Source organism: Tupaia chinensis, unplaced genomic scaffold, assembly GCF_000334495.1.
Source record: "Tupaia chinensis unplaced genomic scaffold, TupChi_1.0 Scaffold000498_1, whole genome shotgun sequence".
NCBI lineage: Eukaryota > Metazoa > Chordata > Mammalia > Scandentia > Tupaiidae > Tupaia > Tupaia belangeri.
The window spans coordinates 982,642-1,007,498 of NW_006160010.1; the positions used below are offsets into that span (position 1 = coordinate 982,642).

The 24,857-nt window shown below is 39.5% G+C and overlaps 1 protein-coding gene across 1 annotated transcript in view; it reads left to right on the forward strand.

The window, feature by feature from the left end:
- The window catches only part of ADGRV1 (adhesion G protein-coupled receptor V1), a 618,101-nt gene that overhangs the window by 151,749 nt on the left and 441,495 nt on the right, over positions 1 to 24,857 (forward strand). Inside the window, exons 51-59 of the mRNA XM_027774960.1 lie at positions 6,324 to 6,546; positions 6,876 to 7,080; positions 10,334 to 10,480; positions 11,427 to 11,682; positions 13,695 to 13,897; positions 16,098 to 16,274; positions 16,638 to 16,820; positions 18,629 to 18,808; positions 20,552 to 20,716. Of these exons, the coding sequence (XP_027630761.1) occupies positions 6,324 to 6,546; positions 6,876 to 7,080; positions 10,334 to 10,480; positions 11,427 to 11,682; positions 13,695 to 13,897; positions 16,098 to 16,274; positions 16,638 to 16,820; positions 18,629 to 18,808; positions 20,552 to 20,716 (1,739 nt within the window). The remainder of the gene's footprint in view (positions 1 to 6,323; positions 6,547 to 6,875; positions 7,081 to 10,333; positions 10,481 to 11,426; positions 11,683 to 13,694; positions 13,898 to 16,097; positions 16,275 to 16,637; positions 16,821 to 18,628; positions 18,809 to 20,551; positions 20,717 to 24,857) is intronic.

Here is a 24,857-nt window from a genome sequence, read left to right on the forward strand (position 1 = left end):
TCTATCCCTCCTTTTAGGATTTTGAGCATGCATGCATATGTGCCCAGCATGTTTCTTTCTTTTTTTATTTTTTGGAGAGCTTTTTTTTTTTTCTTTCTTTTTTTATTTTTGGAGGGCTTTTTTTTTTTTTTTTTTTTTTCCTATAGGGCACATGTACTCGCTGGAGAGACAGACAGAAAGCGAGAAATCAACCCCCCCGGGGGAAGGCCATGCCGTAGTCCCTTCTCCTTCATTCTCCTCTTGGGATTTTGGGCATGGACCCACAAACATCTGACATGAGTTTTAAGCTTCTGGGTCTGAGACTTGAACATTGGTGGGACTATGTGGAAGTTCAGCAATGTAATCGCTATGCCATCTGCTGATCTCAACTGTCCAGCATGTTTTTTAAGTCTCTGGTCCTGGACTAGAACCGTGAGGTTGGCCATGTGGAACCCAGCTGCCTTGACAACTAGGCCAATGGGCCAGCCCAATTCTAAGTATTTATTTCTTTTTTTTTTTTTTCAGAGATATTTTTTGCTATAGGGTACATTGGAGAGACAGAGAGACAGAAAGCAAGAAATCACCCCCTATGGGAGATGGCCACTCTGCAATCCCTTCTCCTCCAGTCTCCTCTTGGGATTTTGGGCAAGCACGCCTGGCGTGAGTTTCAAGCCTCTGAGTCTAGGACACAAACTATGGTCGACTGTGTGGGAGCTGCCCCAAATGGGACATTAATTAAAGTTACAGAATTCCCTTTAAAGATTTTTAAAAATATATAATAGGAAATTCTTTCTGAAAGAATTTGTGAAAAATTCTGCCAGAGGCTTGTTACAGGACCCATTGTGAGGTCTTTTTCTTCTGTTTCTGTGACTTGAGATAGTGGGAGAACGAAAAGATTGTAGGTAATTATTTAGAAGGGCTTATTATAGATCCCCTGAAAGCTGAAATTATTCATTAAATAATATTCAAGGACTTTCTTATTCTGAATGTGTCAAATAGTTTATTAAAAGTCTTAGGTTGGAGTCATGCCTGTGAGCATCGCATATTTATTCTGGTTAATGACTTGGCAGAGATGACTGGGTAGTGCCCGAGTTCTTTACATGGAAGAGGAAGATGAATACGGTGGAGACTGCAAGGGCATGCAAACCTCCTTCCTCTCCCCCCTTCTCTCATGTATTAGGAGGGGAAGCAAAATCATAGATAGTCTCTGACCTGGAGAAATTTAACATATAGTAGAGAAGAGAGACGTTCTATATAACCACAGAAAAAACTTCCTATTTGCAGAAGATACTACCATGAAAGAATGGAGTAAAGTACTCTCATAGCACAAAATGGAGAGAACTTTGACCTGGCCTAACAGATGTCCAGAAAGCTTCTTAAGGAAGAATTATGTCATTGAGAAATAGAGGTCAAGTATTAGTTCTAGGCATAAAGACACTATATGCAGAGGTCACGTGGTGGCAGTGAACATGCGCTTTAAGAACGGACCAGGAAGAACCAGCAGTTGGTGTAATGGCTATGTTGTAGACTCCCATATAGTCGAGCACAGTTCAAATCATGGACCCGTGGCTTAAACTCACGTGGGGCGTGTGCGTGCGTGCCCAAGACCCCGAGAGGAGAATGGAGGAGAAGGGATTGCAGCGTGGGTATCCCGCCTGGGGGGTGATTTCTCGCTTTTTGTCTCTCTGTCTCTGACTTTCTGTCAAGCACATGCACCCTATAGCAAAAACGTCTCCAAAAAAAAAAAAAGAAGAAGAAAGAAAGAAAGAAAGAAAGGGCCAGGAATGGCCAGTGTGGACCAAATGCGGGCAGAGGGAGCTATGGTGCAGGGGTGATCAAAGACGTAATCAGATAAACAGACAAGGACCTACAGGATCATGGTTTTTGTCCTAAATGTATTGGGGAGCCCTTTATTGAGAAGGGGATGAGGAGATGGAGAGTGAAAGTGGAACAGAGAGATTGTGTATGTGTGTGTTTTATTGCCATGGTGAAAAGAAGACGTATGTGAACAAGTTGGAGGCTTATGCCATATTTCGACTACAGAAGTTGTGTGGTAAAGCTTGGAAAATGGCAGGTGAAGTGAGTAGAAATAGCAGAGAAGTAGGTTGATTGACAAGTCTCACAGGTAAACCCCACAGGAGCTGATGGTATATTAGACATGGGAGTAGGCCAGAAAGGGGATGTCAAAGATGAGCTCTAATTTCTTCAATCAGTGGAAGGATGGTGGTCCCATAACTCCTTTGGGGGAGGACCAGGATTTTTGTGGTAGAGATAATGAGTTTGGTTGAGATGTGTTAAATTTGAGGTTCCTTTGAGTTCATTAACGGATACTGAGTAAGGGTTACTGGTTAAAACTTAGAAGAGAGTCCTAGACTGCGGCTATACATGGGAGGTCCTTATGTACAGAGGGGCATACAAGCAGAGATACAATGGTCTAGAAAGAGACTAGGGAGCATAAAAAAGGGGGGCCTTGAACCAAGAGCTGTGGAACTCTAGGGGACAGGGAGAGAGGGAGACCGGCGTTTTTGATAGATCTTCATCATGTCTTAATCCTGCCCTGGCCTCCCAGGCAGCTAAGACCACAAGTGTGCACCACCCTGCCTGGTCTGTGTAGTTGCCTGGGAAAAAACCTGGGCTTCCCATTGCCACCCAGCCATTACATTGAGGCTCCTAACTGCCACCGTGGCTGGGCCTGAACTCCACTTTTTAAAGGTTAGGGGCCAGCAGGTAGCATGGTGGTTAAGATGGTGGACTCCCATATGGCCAATCGAGGTTTGAGTCTCGGACCTGATAGCTTGAAAATCATGCCAGGTGCATGTGCGTGCATGCCCACAATCCCAGGAAAAGAATGCAGAAGAAGGGTTGGCCCTTTGGGGTCGATTTCTCACTTTCCTTCTCCCTGTCTCTCTCTAGCAAACATATGTGCTATATGGCAAAAACCTTGAAAAAAAAAAAAGAGCAGTTTAAGGAGTATACAAGAGGACTTCAAAAAGCTCGTGGAAAATGGAATTGAAGTACAAGTTTGTTTTCATGCAAAAAAAAGTTAAAATCCATGTATAGTTTTCTCATACTATGTGTTTTCCATGAAATTATTTTTATTGCCAGAGGGCGTGTGTGTTCACCTGAGAGAGAGAGAGAGAGAGAGAGAGAGAGAGAAGGAAGAGGAAGAGAGAAAGCATCCCCCAGTGAAGTGTGACCACACTATAATCCCTTCTGCTCCAGTATTTTAAAAATTATTTATTATTATTATTTTTGAAATTTGCTATAGGACATATGTGATCACCAGAGAGAGATGAGAGAGACAGAGACAGAGAGAGAGAGAGAGAGAGAGAGAGAGAGAGAGAGAGAAGTTAAGTGAAAAAACAAGCCACCAGGTCTGGGACTCAAAATGTAGTTGGCCAATCTGGGAGTCTAGTGCCTTAACCACTGTGCCACCTGCTATCCCCCCTTCTGCCCCATTTTTTACATCCTTTTGGGATTTGGGGCATGTTTGCTCATGTGCCCAGCATGTTTTTTTCAAGCTTCTGGGGACAAGATCTGAGCCACGGCTGGCCAATTGGGATTTGGCTCCCTAAATGGTTAGGGCTCAGGGTTAGCCCTTCCATGAACTTTCTGAAGATACTTCCCACTTTGTCTCCCTTTGAGATACTTTAGTTTTATTATATATATATGGCTCTGTGTGATTGAGGCAGCTGGATTCTATTGACACATGGCTGACCTCCGCGGTTTAAGTCCTGGACCTGGCAACTTGAGAAACATGCTAATCACATGTAGGTGCATGCCCAAAGTCTTGGAAGGAGGCAAAGATGGAGGAGAAGGTATTGTGACATGAATATTCCCTGCCCGAGGATGCTTTCTCCCCTCCCTCTCTCTCTTAGCTCTCTGATTAGTGTACACAACCTTAAGCCTTAAAGGAAAGAAAAAATCTATTCCCAGATTAGAGAGTTAGGTTTTTATTTCTTTATAAGTTTTCTGGCTAAATTTCATGATTTTGAATGGTATGAATTTTTTTAATGAGAAATTTTTTTTTCTTTTTTTTGGGACAGGTTTTCGCTATAGGGCGTGTGTGCTTGCCAGAAAGACAGAGAGAGAGAGAAAGCAAGCAAGAAAATGTGCTTGGCATCTGTTTTGAACCACTGGATCTGGGAATTGAACTGTGCAGTTGGCCTTGTGGGATTCAGCCTCTTCAACCATCAAGCCATCGGCTAGTCCCTATGTTCTGTTTTCATAGCTACTCAGTCTTCCTTAGTATCTTTATGTTCCAGAGTGTTTCTCTAAGTACTAGAATTTGTGCTTGTTTCTCTAGGACTTCTGATTTCTCCCTCCGTAGTTTGAAGTCTGAAGACTGTTTAGTGTTATATTCAGTATGATAAATCCTCTCCTTTCCTAACTTTTATAGATACAACTATGTGCCATTGTTTTGAACCATTAAGAGCAAGATATCGTGATAACATTTCAAGAAGCATTTGTGAGATGTATTTGAAGAGTTATAAATTTGTTCACAACTTTTAGTCTAATTAACTACCTTTAAGAATTTGTCAAATGAAAATGATTAACGTTGTCTTTTCTCACTTAATATAAAAAATAAATAATATATAAAAATAATTTATATAAAAAATTAAATTTAAAACACTAAATACCCGGGGCCAGCAGGTGGCTTAGTGATTAAGGCACTGGATTCCCACATGGTCGACCGTGGTTCGAGTCCCAGAACCGACAGCTTGAAAGTCACACCTGGTGCACGTGTGTGCATGTGCTCACAATCCTAGGAGGAGAATGGAGGAAAAGGGATTGAGACGTGCCATCCTCCGTGGAGGTGGGGAGTGACTTCTCACTTTCTGACTTTCTGTCTCTCTGTCTCTCTCCAGCAAGAGCACACACCCTGTGGCAAAAACCTTAAAAGATAAAAGTAAATAAGTATCCAGCTTAGACAAGTTATTAAATAATATTTTGAAGATAAGCCTTGTAGAGTAATGTCTATATATTAAAATTATGAACTTGAATACAATAGAGTCCCCCATACCTAGTGGATATCCCCAACAGCAGATAGTACCAAACCCTACACACACACACACACACACACACACACACACACACACACATATAATGATTTTGCTAGAGGGTGTGTACTCTTGCCAGAAAGAGGCAAGGAAAGTGAAAAAGCACCTCCCTGGGGAATGGTTACACCACTATCCCTTTTCTTCCACTTTTCCTTCTTTTTGACACCTAGTGTGTTTCTCAAGCTGCCAGATCTGGGACTCAAACCATGCAGCTGTGTGTGTGGGATCCAGCTGTCTTAACCCCCATGCCACTGGCTGGCCCTTTACTGTTTTTTGGATCTGATAACTGAGACATCTACTAAATGATTAATGGGCTGAAAATGTATACAGCTTGGATACACCAGGCAAAGGGATGATTCCTGTCTTTGGTAGGATGGAGGGGGGTGACGGCATGAATTTCTTCATGCCACTCAGAATAGTGTACCATTTAATTTTTATAAATTACTTACTTCTGGGATTTTTCATTTAATATTAAACAAAATTTCTTTTTGCTATGGTGTGGTCACCAGAAAGACAGAGAGAGAGAGAGAGAGAGAGAGAAAGTGAGAAATCACCCCCTGGGGGGGATAGCCACGCTGCAATCCCTTCTCCTCCATTCTCCTCTTGGGATCTTGGGCATGCATGTACACACGCCTGGCGTGCATTTAAGCCACTGGGTCCGGGACTCGAACCACGGTCGACTACATGGGAGTCCAGCGACATAGCCATTATGCTAACTGCTGGCCCCATCTATTTAATATTTTTGAGCAGGGTAACAAAATATTAAAAGGAAAACCACAGGTAAAGGGGGACTACTATACTATAGGACAACATAAAAAACTGTTTTATACTCAAAGATGTTAATTAAGATTTTAAAAAATTTCCACTGTTTATAATTTCATCAGTTATAAGTTCGTGTGGGTGATGACTAGACAGGAAAACACAAACATGAAACATTAGGTGGGATTATAGAGGTATTTCACTTTAAAACATTTCTTACTGTGTTATCCTATTCGAGTATTGAGACAAATATAGAAGAGTTCAAAATCGACTCAGGTTTTATCAGCCAGTGATTTCTTTTTTGTTAAATGGGTGTGGGTATATTGTCACAATTACTTGATTATTCCACAGCACTAGAAACTATTATTTGCACGTGGTTATTTCAGACATCGAGTCATACTTAGTTAGCTCAGAAGCCAAAGTGGAACTTGGAGAGTTGGAAGGTCTTGCTTTGGAAGCGATGCAGAGAGTGTGTGAGCCACAGTTTACATTTCACGCCGGTTGCCTCTTCTTTCCTTTCTGCAGTCCACGTACTTCTGGTTGGCCAAGATGTATCTGTGCTTTACTGCTGGGATTCGAAGCTGAATCAGTTCTCTTTTGTTCTGGAAGCACCTTCTGCTCGTAATGCAGCTTCTGTTGCAGTCAAGTCCCTTAATTCAAGCAAGAATTTCATTGCTTTAGCAGAAGCTGCCCACTCACATATATATGAGCTGGTCTACATCTCCAGCCAGTCCGACTTTATTCCGAGGTAGGTTCAGCATTTTATGCTGTGTCTTTATGCTGACCTTGATTTTTTATAGTACCTAATTTCTCAGTGTTTATTTAGCAGCTGACAAATATGCAAATTGTAAGAGCTATTTGTAAGTCAGAACTTATCATTTATATTTCTAATATTTACTCTATCAAGTTAATCAGTATGTATCACTATTTTGGATTTTTTTTTATATGTATGAAGTGTTGTAATTCTTCCAAACCTTTAATATTAATTAATGCAATGAGAATTTCTTTCCTGAGTAATCTAGTATGTGTATATATCTTAAGTTTTCATAGTTGACTTATGTATCCTTCTTATGCCAGTTCAGGTGAATTGATATTTGGACCTGGTGACAGAGAAGCAATAATAGCAGTAAATATCCTTGATGATATAGTTCCAGAGGAAAATGAATCCTTCAAAGTTCAGCTTAAAAATCCCAAAGGAGGCGCAGAGATTGGTCTTAACAGCTATGTGAAAATAACTATTCTGTCTAATGATAATGCCTATGGAGTGATTGCGTTTGCTCAGGTAAGGATAGGGAAGACCCCACGCTTGTAAGGCGAAATAATTTATTCACTGTATTTACGTATTAGCTGGGATCAGCACTCACTGAGTTATACGTGGAGTGTCGTCAGCCATCCTTTCCTGTTGTGCCCAGGACCCTGCATTCTAAGGTGAAGTCTACTGACATCTGGCAACTTATAGTCTTGTGTGCTAGACTCCATTGGTCCAGGAGTTTGACTATGCTGTTAGCCTTGTTATCGGAGGGCAGTGATGAAAAAGATTCTCAGCTCGCTCACACTCTGTTCATTCATGCAGCAGTCTTTTTTTTTATTATTATTTTTAATAGCATTATACCAATGAGAGAGAGAGCGAGAGAAAGACACACACACTGCCAGGGTCTCATGCTGTTGTCTGCATTCCCCAGCCTCTTGTCTTCCAGGATCTGGGAACCACTGGTTTCCTCCCTCCCTTCAAGTCTCTGCTGAAATGACGCCTTACCAGAAAGGCCTTCCCAAAGTGAAAATTACAGCTCCCCACCATCATTCCATCTTCATAGTTCACCTTTTCTTCCTATGGCACTTCTAATTGCCTGACTGGTCCATTGTCAGGTTCTTTCATTAGCCCTGGAGTGTCTGAGAGGGCTGGGATACTGCTTTGTTAACAGCTTGATTCGTGCACCTAGGTGCCTGGCACATCCTAACTGCTTGAAATGGGCCTCTCTTTTTCTTCCTTCAAGTCTTTCTCAAGATAATCCTCTGGTGTGGTTGCTCTTTTGCAATACAGAATACTTGGTGGGCAGGGCTGAATTGAGAAGGATTATGTGTGACTAGTGTGCTGGGCATTTGCTTTTCAACAATTTGAGTAGACATGTAAATATTTTCTCAAAATTATTTAAAACCATACTGTTTCTGCTATTATAGCGTCATAAGCAAAATTACACAAAATTATAAGAAATATTTTGAACATTATCTTTAAAATTCAGTATTTTGAAATTTTGAAAGTTCATTAGCTGTCAAGAACTATGGAGTATGAGCAAAAAAAGTTGTTTTTTTTGCGGGGGAGAGGCTTTTGCTATAGGGCACGTGCGCTCCACAGACAGAGTCAGAGAGACAGAAAGCAAGAAGTCATCCCTCCAGGGGGCATGGCCACGCCGCAATCCCTTCTCCTCTATTCTCTCGGGATCTTGGGCATGCATATGCGCCTGGCGTGAGTTTCAAGCCACCGGGTCTGGGATGTGAACCACGGTCGACTACATGGGAGTCCAGCGACATAGCCATTACGCTAACTGCTGGTCCCCAGAAAGAGTTTTTTGATATGTGAATTAAATATTTGTGGAAAAACGTAAAAATAAATAAATAAATAAATTAATTAATTAAAAAAAAATGGGCCTCTCATTGTGCAGCAGAAGAAAGACAACCCTCATGTGGTCTTCCCAGTATCTCATATGAGGAGACAGGGCAGAGCTGGGGTTGCTGGGCTGGAGCCAACACAGTCTGCTGCTGGGGGTTTCCTCTTCTTCCCTTGAACCTTGCTGCAGCTGTTCCTCAGCCAGATAAGCATGGTAGACTTGTGTCTATGAAGTTGGTTTCAACATTATTCTAGGAACATATAAAATCACTGGGGTGTAATTCTTGTTGACAGCTAATTTTTTGAGTTCCTTCAAGTCAGCCAGTAAGTTCTTCAATCCAGGTGTCTTGTGGCTGGACACCCTTATTCCAGGGTGAGATTTAGTAGCTAATGAGAATTTCTTGAATGCTTCTGGATGCATTGCATCGTCATTTTACTAACCCTCAATAATGGATGGCATGGAGCCAAAGGGAGGCTTCTGTTTTAAAAGGCACTAACTACCTTTTGTGCAGAAATTACATGCATATTTTAAAATCAAGGCATTTTTCTTCAGCAGTGTTTGATTGCCTTGAGCAAAATTTTATTAATATGTAACATCTGTAACAATGTGTTAAAATGCTGTATAAAATATCACCATAGGATAGGATCTGTACTCGAATTAGCATTTGAAATAGAAGCTTTCATAAGCTTTAAGAAATTAAGCGGGAGTCTCATTTCAGATAACCATAGTCAAAAGACAAGAAAAATGTTATTGGAAAGATGAAAAAAAAAGTTTATGCTCTATGTTCTTACTTTATTATGTATCAAGAAACCGGGGGTGTGGTAATAAGGGGTTCTTAGAAGTACTGATTTTGAGGAACAGTTCATGAAATGGCTGGCCGGAGATGTTCATGGGTTTGATGAAGGGTGTTGCGGTTGTGCCAAGGTTGACATTAAATGGGAGAAAAGGAAAGAGGCTTAGGAGGTGTAGATGGAAAAAAATCAGGAATTTTAACATAAGGGCAGGGATATCGCTGGCAGAAAAGACAATTGGAGAGACTTTGAGCTGAGGCTGAAATACCATCAGTGGAAACTGGCTAGCCTCTGGAAACATTTCAGAGTGTATGAGCCTAAGGGTAGGAGACATGTGCACATGATCAGAAAGAGTACCCGAATTCTCATGACATCGGTATACCAGGACAGGACGCTGGAGACTGTGCGGGTCAAATGTTTATTTAACAAATAGGAAGCAGAGACCTGGAGGAATTTCCAGATGTTCCACAGGGGGACAATGCTTCCTATTCTGCCTTCTGTCCTTTCCCCTCTGCAAACCTTTTATATGCTATGAGTACTACTTTTTAAAAAGCATACCCTTTCTGAGCATAAAAATAATGTATGTTTATTGAGAAAAATTTGAAAAATGTAGAAATATGAAAGCAAAAGTTAAAATAATCCTACAAAAATGAATGTTTCTGGATAAGCAGGTGATGTGGAGATTAAGGTAGCTGGATCCCACATGGCTGACTGCATGGTTTGAATCCTGGCCCCAGCAGCTTGAAAATCACACTGGGCACATGTGCATGTATGCTTAAATTCCTGAGAGGAGAATGAAGGAAAAGAGATTGTGGTGTGGCCATCCCCCCCTTGGGGTGATCTCATTTTCTCTTTCTGTCTCTCAGTATCTGGAGAGTGTACACATCATATAGCAAATTAAGAAAAGAAGTTAATGTTTCTATTTACTTTACCTTAGTCTTCTTTACTTATTCAAACATGCATGTTTTAAAATAAAATCATGGTCATTCCATATTACTGCTTTTTAACTGCTGTTTTTCACTTTTTGTATCATGGCACTTAGTTCTGTGAAGTTCATGAAGGCATCATAATGTGGAATAGAAAAAGCCTGCTTAGGTAATTTCAGGTACTCTCTTGTGACTTTCCGTGTGTTTTTCAGAATTCATTATTTAAGCAAGTGGAAGAAATGGACCAAGATAATCTAGTAACTTTGAATGTTGAGCGCTTGAAAGGAACATACGGTCGTATAACTGTAGCGTGGGAAGCTGATGGAAGTATTAGTGATATATTTCCTACCTCTGGAGTGGTATGTAATTCTCAAAATGATGGGAGACACTTTTCAATTATGGTTACTATTGATGTATGGGACCAAACCCTGCCTTACGGAGGAAGTGTTTGAGTTTGACAATGTCAACACTGGAGTCCCGCTAATCACCATAGAGAGGGGTACAGTTAAGGTTAGCTTTGATTGTTGTGGTTATTGTTCTTCTTTTTAAAATTTATAAAACCAAACTATCTATAAAAAGAGGCATCCCTTTGAGATTCAGCACATCAGTTACCAAATTGTGAGTGTCTTACATTGTCAGAAAGATAAAACCATAAAATCAAATTGGAGATGAAAACACAGTTTTAATATTTAAGTAAAATGGAAGCAGAAAGTAAGGAATACATCTGTGTAAAACAGCCAGACTTATTAAAAAGAAAAGTAGATCAGTGTTACCAAGTGATGTACACTGAGTTTTCTGTTTTTTGTCTACTTGTTTTATTAGTTTAGGTTTTAGACATTATTACCTTTTTCTTTTTCGTAAAGATCTTTTTCTTTTTCTTTTTTTAAGAGGTTTTTGCCTTAAGGCATGTGCACTCGCTGGAGAGAGAGACAGTGAGAGGGAAAGTGAAAAATCACCCCTCATGGGGATGACCACGCTGCAATCCCTTCTCTTTCATTCTCTCCCTAGGATCTTGGGCATGTGCGCACGTGCGCCTGGCACGAGTTTCAAGCCTCCAGTTCCAGTACTCGAACTGTGGTCCACCATGTGGGAGTCCAGCGATGGAACTTCTATGCCATCTGCTGGTCCCATATTCTTCTACTTTTAATAGGAAAGCCATATGATTTATTTATAGAACCATGTTATGTTGCATGAATATCTCTTGTTATTGAAGTTGTAGCTGTCTTAGAAGAAAAGTCAAACTTTAGAATTTTTGCTACACACTAATTATAAAATAAATGTAATCTTTTGTCTTTAAAATTTTAGATTTCATTTACTGAGGGCCAGGCACTGTCTACAATCACTCTGACTGTTCTTGCTGATGATCTCCCGGAGTTATCAGAGGTTGTGGTCGTATCCCTCACCCGTGTTACCACAGACGGGGTTGAGGACCCGTCCAAAGGTGCTTCTATTGATCAGAAGAGAAACAAGTCTGTGATCACTACTCTGCCCAGTGACTCGCCCCATGGCTTGGTGGGCTGGCATGTTGAATCTCTGTTCATCAGCGTAGCAGAGCCTAAAGGTAAATCCTGTTACATACTTTTCAGGATCTAGAAAGTCATTTCACTGGATAAGTTCATTCTGCTATTTACAGGAAATGTACATTTCTTGTTTTATATGACTTTTTCGTTTGATAGTTACATTTGATCCTTTTGCTTTTTGTGTAGATTTATTAATTTATAAGTTCATGTAACTACTTAGCAATAACACTGTAAGACATACTTTTTATTTTTAGTTTATTGTATTTTTTTAGGTTTTTGCCGTAGTGTGCATGTGCTTGCCAGAGAGAGGGAAAGTGAGAAATCAACTTCCCCCTCTTCCCCCACCCCTGAGAGAGGATGGCCACATCACAATCCCTTGTCCTCCATCCTCCTCTCAGGATTTTGGGCACGTACACACATGTGCCTGGTGTGATTTTCAAGATTTCAGGTCCAGGACTCAAACCATAGTCCGCGATGTGGGAGTCCAGTGCTTCACCTGCCATGTTAAGTGCTGGCCCCATACTTGTACTTTTTAGATAAAACCATCACATAAAAATATTAGTACTTTAGTAAGACATTGCAGTTGAGGTGAACAGTTTTTATGTTACTTTCCCTTTTCCATAATTTTTTATTTGTTCTTTTTCTTCATTCAGATCTTCTCTATGTAGATTTTCAATAGTTACATGGAACGGTCGACAACACAGTGAAATGCACATGTTATTCAAGTTATTAACCATTTAACCCTACACAGTATATTTAGAGTAATTTTTCCTGTAAAGAGTACAGTAATCAATCCCTTGAGTGTTAAAATCTTCACCTAAATAACTCTTCCTACATCTGTGGGATAAATAAACTTTTGTAGCTAAAATCATTTGATTCATTTATGTAAAAGGTTATATAAGGGGACTTCAAAAAATTTGTAAAAATGGAATTAAAGTATGACATTATTTTGGTGCAATTTTTGAAATCCATGCATTTTTTTTTCCATAACATACATTTCCCCAGAACTCTTTGAAGACACCCTAATATGTAATAAACAGGTATTTAGAATATAATAACTGAAAGTTCTAAAAATTTTTAGATAAAATTATCGACAGCCAGGTTTCAAGAATGTTTTCTTAAAAAAAAATGTAAAAGAAGATGACATGTTGTAAAAAAACAAAATCCATGTGAATAAAATGACATACTGTTATGCTCCTGGACCTTTTATCTTCTTATGTATGGGAACAGAGCAATTAACTTATAACAATATTGTCTATTTATTTTTTTATTCAACAAACATTTTTGAAACAGTAAGTGCCAAGAACTTTGCTGTGTATTCTGGAAATAAAGACGGACTCTTTGGTAATTAGGAACTTAACAGTCCAGGAGGAGAGGTGGATGGGCACTATATATATATATATTATCTTTCATTTCATTTTGTAGACTAAACTTTTAAAAAGGATCTAGGAGATTTAATGAAAAATAGATGCTGTAACCACTCTTCGATAATCAGCTACTAATTGGTGACTGTGTGTATGTAATTTTCCCTTTTCAAAGACTCTTGTGAGCATTTGTAATTAGCACCTGCTCAACCTGCATCACATTCTTAATGGTTCCAAGAATTTCCACTAACTTGTATGGCATGTGCTATGTAAGAGGATGAGAACCAGCAGTGAGGGATTAGAATGTAATATACAGCTAGCGGTGGATGGGAATTCTTAGTACCACTCTGTAGGTGAGGGAGACAAAGCATAGTGTAATTCATGGAAGTATATATTGGCTTTGTTTTACCTCTATTTTCTTTTTTTAAAAATAATTATTTATTTTATTTATTATTATTTATTTTGACCAGAGAGAGACAGAGAAACAGAGAGAGAAAGTGAGAAAGAAAGGTGCCGGGTCTGGGACTTGAACTGTGGTCCAGTGCCTTAATCACCACACTACCTGCCGACCCCTTACCTCTATTTTCTTAACCATCTAAAAGGCATAGTGCAGAGCATTCCACATAAGTGCTTGGAACAGTGACAGTTGACAGAAAAACTTATTCACTTGAGGTATGTTTATCTCACAGAGAACATCACCATTCTTCAGTTACAAATTGTTCGCGATAAAGGACTACTTGGGGACATTGCCATTCACTTGATAGCTAAACCCAATTCCTTATTGCATGCCAATAATCAAGCTACTGAGGGTGAAGATTATGTGCTGCAAGAAACAATAATAATAATGAAAGAAAACATAAAAGAAACTCATGCTAAGGTTGCCATTTTGCCGGTAAGTCTAGGCTACAATAAAGATAATGTAAAATGCTCTTGAAGGTAAAATTTTGATGCTCTTACAGGGAAAACAGGGAAAAATCTTTTTTGTTTTTTAATATTTATTTATTTAATTTCATTTGTTATTGCTATTGTTATTATTTTTTAATTTAACCAGAGAGAGACAGAGAGAGAAAGGGTCCAGGTCCAGGACTTGAACCATGGTTGGTCATGTGTGAATCCAGCACCTTTAACCACAATGCCACCTGCCGGCCCCAGGAAACATCTTTTTTAAAGGATATCTTAACCATAAAAATGTGAGTATCCTAATTTTCTCATCCATCTAAATAGTAAGATTGAATAAATGTGTTATAATCAGTAGGCAGAAATGACAAATATATTATATATATTTACTTTTTAACTTGAATATTATTTGAACTTTGAAGCATTGAGTTTAGATTGATTATGTGTCCTATTGTGTTTTCTGTTATGTTGGTTGGTTGTTTTAAGCCAGCCATTGTTATTGTTGGTTTGATAGGACAATGTTTTTATTTTATATCATTATTTGAATCAAGATTAGTCTTCAGATGGTTTTGAACTGGTTTAGCTGTCTATATCAATGTCTGTATCAATATACCATCTATATCCTTATTATGTCTATCTATCTATCTATATAAAGAGAGAGAAGGGGGCAGGCAGCAGGTAGTATGGTAGTTAAGGTGCGGGACTCCCACATGGCCGACCTTGGTTAGATACCTGGACCTGGTGGCTTTCTTTCTCATTTTCTCTCTATCTCTGTCTCTGGTAAGAGCATATAGCCTATAGCAAATTGAATAAATAAATAAATAAATAGATACAATTAAATAAATAATTCTTAAAAGGAAGAGAGATGGAGAGATAATATGGGGATGCATCTGCAATGGTACATAAGAAAGAAACTGAGTGTAGTAGTAATGGTGTTAGTGTTATTAATAATATTATGTAGTAAGTATCAAATATTGTGTTGTTTATATTACATAAATAACATTATAGCATTAATATTATACAATAAATGCCATAAAGTACTTTATGAAATAACTATGATATTATAATGTTAGTGTTACTAATGGTGGTATTCGTAGTATTAGGTAATAAGATCTTCTGGAGAGAACAATTGGAGATAGACATAAGTGATAGGATGGAAAGGAGGTTTCCTCTCCTTTTCTTTTCCTTTTTTTTTTTTTTTTTCTATTTTTCTCTTTAATTTCTGCTGTTGGCATCTTTGCTGGGTGGAGAGAGAGTGTGAGAGGGAAAGTAAGAAAGCATCCTGCAGGGAGGATGGCCACACCACAATCTCTTCTCCCCCATTCTCCTGTTGAGGTTTTGAGCACACACACACACGTGCCTGGTGTGATTTTTTTTCAGGCTCCCACTTCAGGACTCAAACTGCTCAGTCAGCTCCATGGGATCCCATGCCTTAAGCTTCGTGCCACTTGCTGGCCCCCTCTTCTTCTTTTCAATATGTATTCTTTGTATCTTTTGAAATTTTTTTATTCAAAATATTAACTAAAGTATAGGCTTACAAATCTAGAGCTTTCATTTTTAAAGTAGATGTAGCATTTCCCAGTTTCTCCAAATTTTCAATTGGTATATTGTTCATATAAGGTACCTTTTATAGAATATAGTCAATCTTTTTTTTTTCTTTGCTAATGAGGGTTCCATTGAAACGTCACTAATTTTGAGTATCTCATAGATTCTGAAATTGTCAGTAGAAAATACTAAAATACAACAAGCAATCTTTCTTATGTGTGATAAAGTTGCTCATTCCTGTGGACAAGGTCCGTTGTTCTCTACTGAAAATTAGCAAATTTCCAACACAAATGATAAAACTAAACTGGAATAACAGTGGTATGGTGGTTAAAGCAGCTGGATCCCTCATGGCCAAAGTATACCCAGTTTGAATCCTGAACCTGGTGACTTCAGACACATGCTGGGAGCATGTGCGTGTGTGTGCGCATGTGTGTGTGTCCAAAATCTGGAAAGGAGGGAGAAAGGGTTGCAGCATGACTGGAAAGGAGGGAGAAAGGGAGGAGAAGGGGTTGCAGCATGACTATCTTTCATGGGAGGTGCTCTCTCACTCCCTACCCCATTTTCCTCTCTCTCTCTGATGAGTGCACACACCCTTTGGCAAATCAATCAGTCAATTAGTTATCAACAAAGTCACCATTTCTTTCCCCCAGGATGATGTTCCTGAGCTGGAGGAAGGATTTATTGTCTCTATCACTGAGGTGAACCTGGTGAAATCAGACTTCTCCTCAGGACAGCCAAGTATGAGGAAGCCCGGAATGGAAAACGCTGAGATCATGATTGAAGAAAATGATGATCCCAGAGGAATTTTTATGTTTCGTGTTACCAGAGTGAGATGAATTTTCATGTATTCATAGTAATCGAGAAGCTGTTTCTGCTGATTTGGCCAGTGTTTTTATATTTTCTGCAAAATATTTGGTTTTGCCCGTAGATATTTATAAATAGATAAGTAACCAACTTTGTCTTAGAAATGAATTCTTAGTTCTCTTTGAGCTAGACCAGTGGGCTGAGCAAGTTTATTTTCATTAGATGTAAATTGAAGGGTTCTGAAGACCCATCATGTATGACAACTACTAATTTTTACTGGGAAGGTTGAAGTAAAAGAAATAGGAACAGAAACAATCCATTTAGAACATGATGGCTTAGGAGAGTTACATTTGTCTTGCCTTTCAATTTCTGTTTTTTACTTAAAGGATGTCGGTGGAGTTATTACTGCCTATGAGGTGCCGCCGCACTTAAACGTTCTTCAGGTGCCTGTCGTCCGGCTGGCTGGAAGCTTTGGAGCGGTACATGTTTACTGGAAAGCGACCCCAGGCAGTGCTGGCCTGGAAGACTTTAAGCCGTCTTATGGGATTCTTGAATTTGCAGATGGACAAGTATGGTAGTCCTTTATATATTAGCTTTTTGTTGTTGTTGTTCTTGTTCTTTAAACATCTTATAGCATCAATCAAATGAATGTGGATTCATAACTACTATGTGTATTAGATTCTAAATGCTTCTGTATCAAATCAAGTGAAAATATGAATTAATGTGTAATTTATTAACGGGCATAGGAAGATTGTTAAGAGGTAGAATTTTGTCTTTTTCCGAACTTCCTCCCCTGATTCTATTTAAAATAGAGATGATGAAATAAGATCGTAATGGGCTTAGGTGCCTAGTGATGTATTAAAACTGTTGAACTAGATGATCCCTGTGAATTTCCATTTATTTATTCAGTTAATTAACACAGGCGCAGGTATTTATTTAGAATTTGCACTAAGAATGTGCACATTTATTACTTTATATCTAATGCTTCCTTTTAAAAAAGACTAAAATGATAAAAAAGGAGTAGAATAGTTAACACTTGAAAAACTGAAAAAAAATATTCTGGATTTAGGCCAACCAATCATAAAAATGATAAAATCTTCCTGAAGAGTTATAAGTTTTGTAAGCTACGCATTTCGTAATAGATAAGAATTAAATATTTTAATAAAATGTTTCATTGGTAAGTGGAAAAGTCACGTGAACAATCTTGAAAATGTCAGTAACTTCAAATAGCAGTGTCTGCCTACAGGTAGCCCAATTTTACCCTGACAAATTTGTGTATTATATATTAACTTACTAGTTACCCCCAAGGTGGTAAATGCTGCTAAAAGAAAGATAAGCATAAGGTCTTGGGACCAGCAGTTAGCGTAATGGCTCTATCACTGGACTCCCATGTAGTTGACTGCGGTTTGAGTCCTGGACCCGGTGGCTTAAAACTCACGCCGGGCACGTGTGCGTGTGTGCCCAAGATCCCGAGAGGAGAATAGAGCAGAAGAGATTGTGTCATGGCCACCCCTAGAGGAGGGTGATTTCTCGCTCTCTGTCTCTCTGTCTCTCTCTGTCTGGCGAGCACACGCACCCTATAGCAATAAATAAATAAATAAATAAATAAATAAAGGTCTAGATTTTTCTCCAGATAAAAGCTTGTTATTGTTAATATATATTAATTTTTCCCATGACGAGAGAAATGGGGGTGGGAAGGGAGAGGGAGGGACTCCCAAAAGAGTCTTTGTGCCATGATCCGTCTCCAGCTTCATCCAGCCCCAGATCGTGGACCGTGTGCCTGGTGTGTTTAGGGAGATCTATGGAGATGAGCTCAGAACCTTACATATGGGTCACCCTCATGGAGTGTTCCTTTACCGCTACACCACCACTTGGTCCCTATTGTTAATATTTTTGCAATCATGAGTTTTTTTGTTTGTTTGTTTGTTGTTGTTTTGGAGAGATATTTTGCTATACAGTGCAAGCATTTGCCAGAGACACAGGGAGAGAAAGTGAGAAATCACTCCCCTCCCCCATACCCCAGGGGGGAGATGGCCATGTTGCAACCCCTTGTCCTCCGGTCTGTTGGGATAAGAATAAGGATTTCTTTTTGTGTGTGTGTCTATAAGTAATGCTCTATTTTCTTGCATATATATTGTTCTTTATCTTGAAACTAGTAGAATTTATTATGAATTTCTGACTTTGAAATACTGACAAATACATGATTTTAAAAGTATCTTGAATATAAGAAGCAGGAAAAAAACTGTTATGTTTCCAAATTTCAACCAAAAAAGTAAAATATATATAAGTTAAATTATTGTATCCCTGTTTTCCTCCTCCCGCCCCTCCTCGCTTTCCTCCTGCACTTCCTTCCTTTCGTCCTTCCTCCCTTTCATAGGCCACTGCCATGGTGGAACTCACCATAATTGATGACACTGAGTTCGAACTCATGGAAATGTTTAATATTTCCTTAATTGGCGTGTCTGGAGGTGCCAGCCTTGGCGATGATGTTGTGGTGACTGTTGTTATTCCACAAAATGACTCTCCGTTTGGAGTATTTGGATTTGAAGAAAAGACTGTAAGTTACATGTATCAAGGGAAGTACTTTGCCTCGAAGCTCACTTTCTAGCATAACTTTCAGTAGAAAGGTGACTTTTATTTTTGGTTTGAAACTCTTCATTGCCCTTCACTTTTGAGTCTCTTAAGAGTCTTTTTGAGTTGTCTATTGCACCAGTGGCCAGTCTGGTAGAATGAGAGCTGCTCACACCAGGCAGGTGCAAAAGGGAACAGATTTCCTGTTTATTGAGTGTAGAAGGCCAACATGTACTTTTTGTCCACTCCTTGTGATTCTCTGCCTGTCCTGTTGTCAGGGCACCATCCTGGTCACAGGCAGGATTCTGCCAGAGTCTGGGTGTTGGGCACCAGGGTGGATTTAGCTAGTGAGGGATTTTTCTGTTACGCCCTCTTCTCATACTCTTTGCTGACTTACATTGGTCAAAACTCCACATCACCCTCAGATGACACCCTTTATGTTTCTCCTCTCTTGTTTCTCGTTGGGTGTTTACCCCCAAGACAGGGGGAGTCCAGTTTTTATTAGTTCAACCACTATCTCATCTGCTGGTCTCCAGACATCTGCTCTTGGTGCCAGTGAAAAATATCACAGACAAAAACCAAGATAAGATGGTGTTGCGTATTTGTTAAGCTTCTGTTCTGAACGTGGGAAATGTTGGGTTATACTTTGTACATATGTAATAGTGCATATCAAAAGTTCGATTTGGACTTTGCTTCACAGAGCCTACTTAGGTAATTCACTTGAAGCAGGTCTCTTAATGAGGACTTACATGAAAAATTGGACTTAGATAAAAAATTGGCCTGACTGCAGAGGCACAGTGGTGGTGGACTGTCTGCAGTGCTGGAAGCCATGCAGAAGATCAGGGCTCAGTTTCTGGGTCAGCTTGTACATGCGGGGTACACGTGTGTCTGATCTTTCTGGGTGGGAAGGCTGCTGGCGGGTTGTGGTGTGAGACCCTTTTGAAGGTGCGTGTCTTTTTTTCTCTCATGAAAATAAGTCAACTTTAAAAAAGGTAAACATTTCTTTAAAGTAAAAAATAAAATACTGGTAAATTATACGTACACATTTCCATCTCTTTTTGAATCAGGTTAATAAAGCTTCTTTCACTTATTGGAGTTGGTGAACTGCAGACGATTGAGAGGATGGTTAGGGCTGGATTGTGTGGGACCCGATTGCCATGATAAGGAGACAGTGAAGGAACTGAGATTTGGCAGACCGTCCTGGGGAGATGTCCATGGGTCTCTGCTGTTCCCGGTGCTTTTGTATACTTACCACATTGTCCTGGAAGGCAGCATATTAATTTGATAAGTTTATTTATACTACTAATTTTTCAGTCATACTGCTTATTTCTTATTCCTGCAAGAGTTATACAGCAGGGCTCCTAGTCGGGTGTCTCCTAGGGACACTTCCTCTCCAACTGGCAGCTCAGGTACCAGACTCCTTCCATCTTGTGGTTCCGTCATCCTCCAGGTCCCCTGACTACTGGGGAAAGAGAGAATGTGGAGCGCGTGGAAGGTGACAGCCAGCATTAGCAGTGTGTAGCACCAAGGAGTTGAGTGTCTGGGTCTAAAAGGAAGTGGAACTTGGTCAAACACTATTTTCTGCCACATGATTGTAACATGCCACAAATATAGTCCTATAAAAATAAAAAGAATGAATAAAGAATAAAGAATAGGAGCTTTTGTTTCTCCTGCCACATTTTTTTCTTTTTCTTTTTCTTTTGGCTTTATTGTGCTTTCTTTCTTTTAGGTAATGGTTGATGAATCCCTTTTGTCTGATGACCCTGATTCGTATGTGACATTGACAGTCGTCCGATCCCCTGGAGGAAAGGGAGCCGTCCAACTTAAATGGACTTTAGAAGAGAAGGCTAAAGATGATCTCAGTCCTTTGAGTGGGACACTTCATTTTGATGAGGTATAGTGAGCCTCAGCCCTGCTGTAATCTTTTAAAAAATATTTGCCTTTTATTTTCTTTTGCATAGCATTACTTATGCATTCATATGATAGCATTCAATATGTCTGCAAACATTATGGGGAAAAAAATCACACATGCCCACGTACACACAAAACCCTGATAGCTAAAATCAAATTCTTTAATTCAGACCTTGCCTCCATCCCACCACTGAAAGTGCCTTTCTCTCATTTTCTCTTCTGAATGAAGGCAAAGTCAATCTATCAGATGGTAGCTGGTTTCATCCCTAGCCCTAGCCCAGTCCTTCCTGCAATCCTTACATATCTTTGGCCACTGAGTGGTCAGTTTTCCTCTGTTAATGAGCCATCTCACTGCTCAGAACTTGTGTATCAGGTAATAATATTATGTACCTTAATAACAGTGTCAGACATAAGACTCTGATTTCTTAAACGTACATGTATATGCTGAAAAATTATTGAGATAGTATTTCAGCCAACCAAAATATCGAACCTAAATAAATGATTTAAGAATGGAAAGCACATTATAATCTATTTGCATGTGTCTTAGCCTCCTGCAATGATAATAAGTACAGTTGAAAGTTTCTCTTTGAGAGAAGACTAACATCTCTTTGCCCATGTAATTGGTTTCTACAATGCCTGAGAATGACTCCTTTCTGAAGTGTTGTAAAGCATTTGTAAATGTGATGTTTATATCCTTCTTACCAGCCTTGAGGACCTTGTCTGGAGTATCGACCAAACCATTCCAGGTTGTGATTTTGCGAGTTCCTGTGTCCGCTCGGTTTCTCCCTTCTCCACCATCCATGGTGAGAGAAGTTGGAGAAGCAGCGTATGGTGCTCAGTTAAGCTGAGCACTGGGTTTCATTATGAATACTCTTAACCCAACCAGGACAAAGTGATATTAGTCCAACTCTCAACTTTCTTTTTCTGGAAGGGACAATGGAGAGGTGGAAGAAGATGGAAGAAGATTGACAAATTCATTCTAAATATATATATGGAAATGCCTAAGGTCAAAATTAGCCAGCAATTCACAAAGAACATGGAAGTTGGCCTTACCTAACCAAATTTCAAACATTATGCAGCTAAAGTAAAGAAAATAGTGTGATATTGGCTGTGAGACAGATAGACCAAAGACAAGAAAATGGAGAGGCCAGATGTATCAACCTGCGTATGGTCTTTGGTTTTACCATCATGTTTGATTCTAAACTTATCTCATATGTTAATAAAGACAAAAGCAGAAGGCAGTGTTTTAAAAAATAGAATAGCAGAAGAACTGATGCATAAATGAAAAAAGATAACCTCACAAAATAAAAATTGATGAGAGGGAAACAACTATTAATAGAGAAAATATTTGAGTTTATAAGACTAAATAATTTAGACAAATGAATTTAGTAGCCTATATAATATGGCTCTAGGAGATATTTAGCAGGTACAGAAAATCTAAACAGATGAGTTTTCACAAATGAATAGAAAAAAATGAAAAGAGCAGAAGCTCTCTAGGTAGTTACGCAAAGGAGTTGCACCAAACATTTAGCTACCAGGTAGTCCCAATGTTCCATGGTTCATATCTGGAATCTATCAGCCTTTCTTTAGAGCTTTCAACACCAAAAATCATAGAAATGAATATTTTTTTTTCCAGTTTTTTTTTTTTTGGGGGGGCGGATTTTTGGTATAGGGCACGTATGCTAGCCAGAAAGACAGAGAAAGAGAGATAGAACGCGAGAAATCACCCCCTGGGGATGGCCATGCCGCAGTCCCTTCTCTTCCATTCTCCTCTCAGGATCTTGGGCACGCACACAGCGTGCCTGGCATGAGTTTTTTAAGCCATCGGGTCTGGGCCTTGAACTGTGGTCAACTGCATGGGAGTCCAGTGACATAGCTGTTATACTAACTGCTGGTCCCTTTTTTTCAGTTTTCTAATAAGTGATTAAGAATTTAATTGGTGATGCCCTCTTGCAATCTGTTTGCCACTGAGATATTCTGTGACCAACCTTGAGGTATTTTGTTTGTTACTTTGATGGCATTAAATCTGAAGCCAAATGTTGCAGTTATATTATCCACTTATTTCTCAGATTCCAATACCTAATAACTAAAGAAACATTTAAGATGCATGTCCTAGCCATGATCTAGAAACTTCTCATCTAGCACAGAAATTTGGAAATGAGTCAAAATAGTTTAAATTTTTTTCTCAGTAGTAATGAGAGTTAATTTTCTGGTCACCAGATTATAGTTGGTAGATCCACTCTCTAAGAGATTAAAAGGGTTCCCTGAACCAGCCATAGCAGCACAGGTGGTTGGGCACCACTGTGGAATTCTGGAGCCATATGGGAAGCCCCGAGGTTTGGACCCAGGTTGATCTGAACTCGCTGGGGCACCCACAGACATGCCTGTGTCCTGGCTGGCTGAGGTCTGTGGGGGGATTGTGACGTGGCAGGATGGTGTTGGTGCTCCCTTTCTTTCTCTCTCTTTTTCATGAAATAAATAAACTTTAAAAATATCTTCTGATTTTAAGCACAAAATCTACATAAAAATGGCAAATAGTCTCATCTTTTCTCTCAACAAATATGACCATCTTGTTTCTGAGTATTTCGTCCAGAGGGAGGGGTTTGTCTCTGTATTTGATCCTTTCCATTTAGGTTTTTGGGTCATCAGCCCGATACATTTCATATACAGCCGCAAGTCTCCAGGACTGGGGAATGCTGTATGGTCTACAGGTGGTAGATACGTCAGCTATTGCAGTAGGCTTTTGCTGGGGAGAAGATTATGAGGTGGAGATGGCGTCAGGAGGCTCTGGAGGGCATCAACACTGAGTAAGGGAAAGAAGCAGGATTGGATAGGGGTGAAGACAAACCATGATGCAGGATTTTTTTTTTTAATTTTTAAAATTTTTATTTTTAATTAATCACTTTATATTCATTCCCTGAGCATTGTCACAGCATACAAAATGTGATTTCCCATCCAGAATATACTGCATAGTGGCTTACTTATGCATGTTATCATCAATAATTTTCCATTTCTAGTTTCATATATATATATATTTTCCCCTATTTCTCACCGTCTGCCATTTCCCACCCTCCTCCCACACTATCTCAGGTGTCTACAGTTGTTTTCCATTCCTTTTTCCCTCCACATTTTGTTGATTCACAAAATATCTTAAATAATCTAACTACTTTCAGTAGCAAGTTCAGCTGGTATTTACGTATCTGTGAATCCATGTCTGACTTTAGGCGTGAAACTCTGAGTAGAATGAATATATTATAAGGTAGCACCTAGCTGATGCTATACAGCTTACTATGGTCATTAAATAGGTATTTTTTTCTTTTCTTTTCTTTTTTTCTTTTTTTTTTTTTTTTCTGAGGTTTTTCCAACAAGCCGAGAGACAGAAAGTGAGAAATCACCCCCCGAGGGAATGGACACACTGCAATCCCTTCTCCTCCATTCTCCTCTCGGGATCTTGGGCACGCACGCACACGCGCCCGACGTGAGTTTAAGCCACCGGGTCCAGGACTTGAACTGCGGTTGACTACTACATGGGAGTTCAGTGACATAGCCATTATGCTAACTGCTGGTCCCAGGAATTTTTTAATATATTTTTTAATTTCAAGGAAAGCAGTTTTAGCTTTAATAAATTAAAACAAAATGCTCAGGAACTTTGCTTAGAATTTAAAGCCAGGAAACTTGCTAGGATTCTGTTCAAAAAGTAGGTACATGAACCTATCGGCAGCTCAAGACAGGACAAAAATTCTTAAAACCGGAAAACAAAGTCTAGAAGAAAATCGGCAAAGTAAACTGATTTTACAGGGCACTATGGTTTGTTTCAGAGAGGGACTAACTCTTCAGACTTGTCCTGAGTTGGAACAAGGGGAGTTTTATGTCCTGTATTGAGTAGTCATTGGTTATAAACCATGCCAAAAAGGATTTGACTACCCTGCAGGAGGGAGTTTTCTTCAGATGAGACAATTTCCAAAATAACTGGACAGGTGAGATCTATTTGTTTTGAAAGCATTCCTAGCAGTCAGGGAATCCCTCCTTTCCTGAGGGGGGACCTTTAGGATGTCTTGTGGACATCAGAGATCTGAATAGGGCCATGCTCAAGGGATGTGTGCTCCAAGAGTGTTCCCACTCTT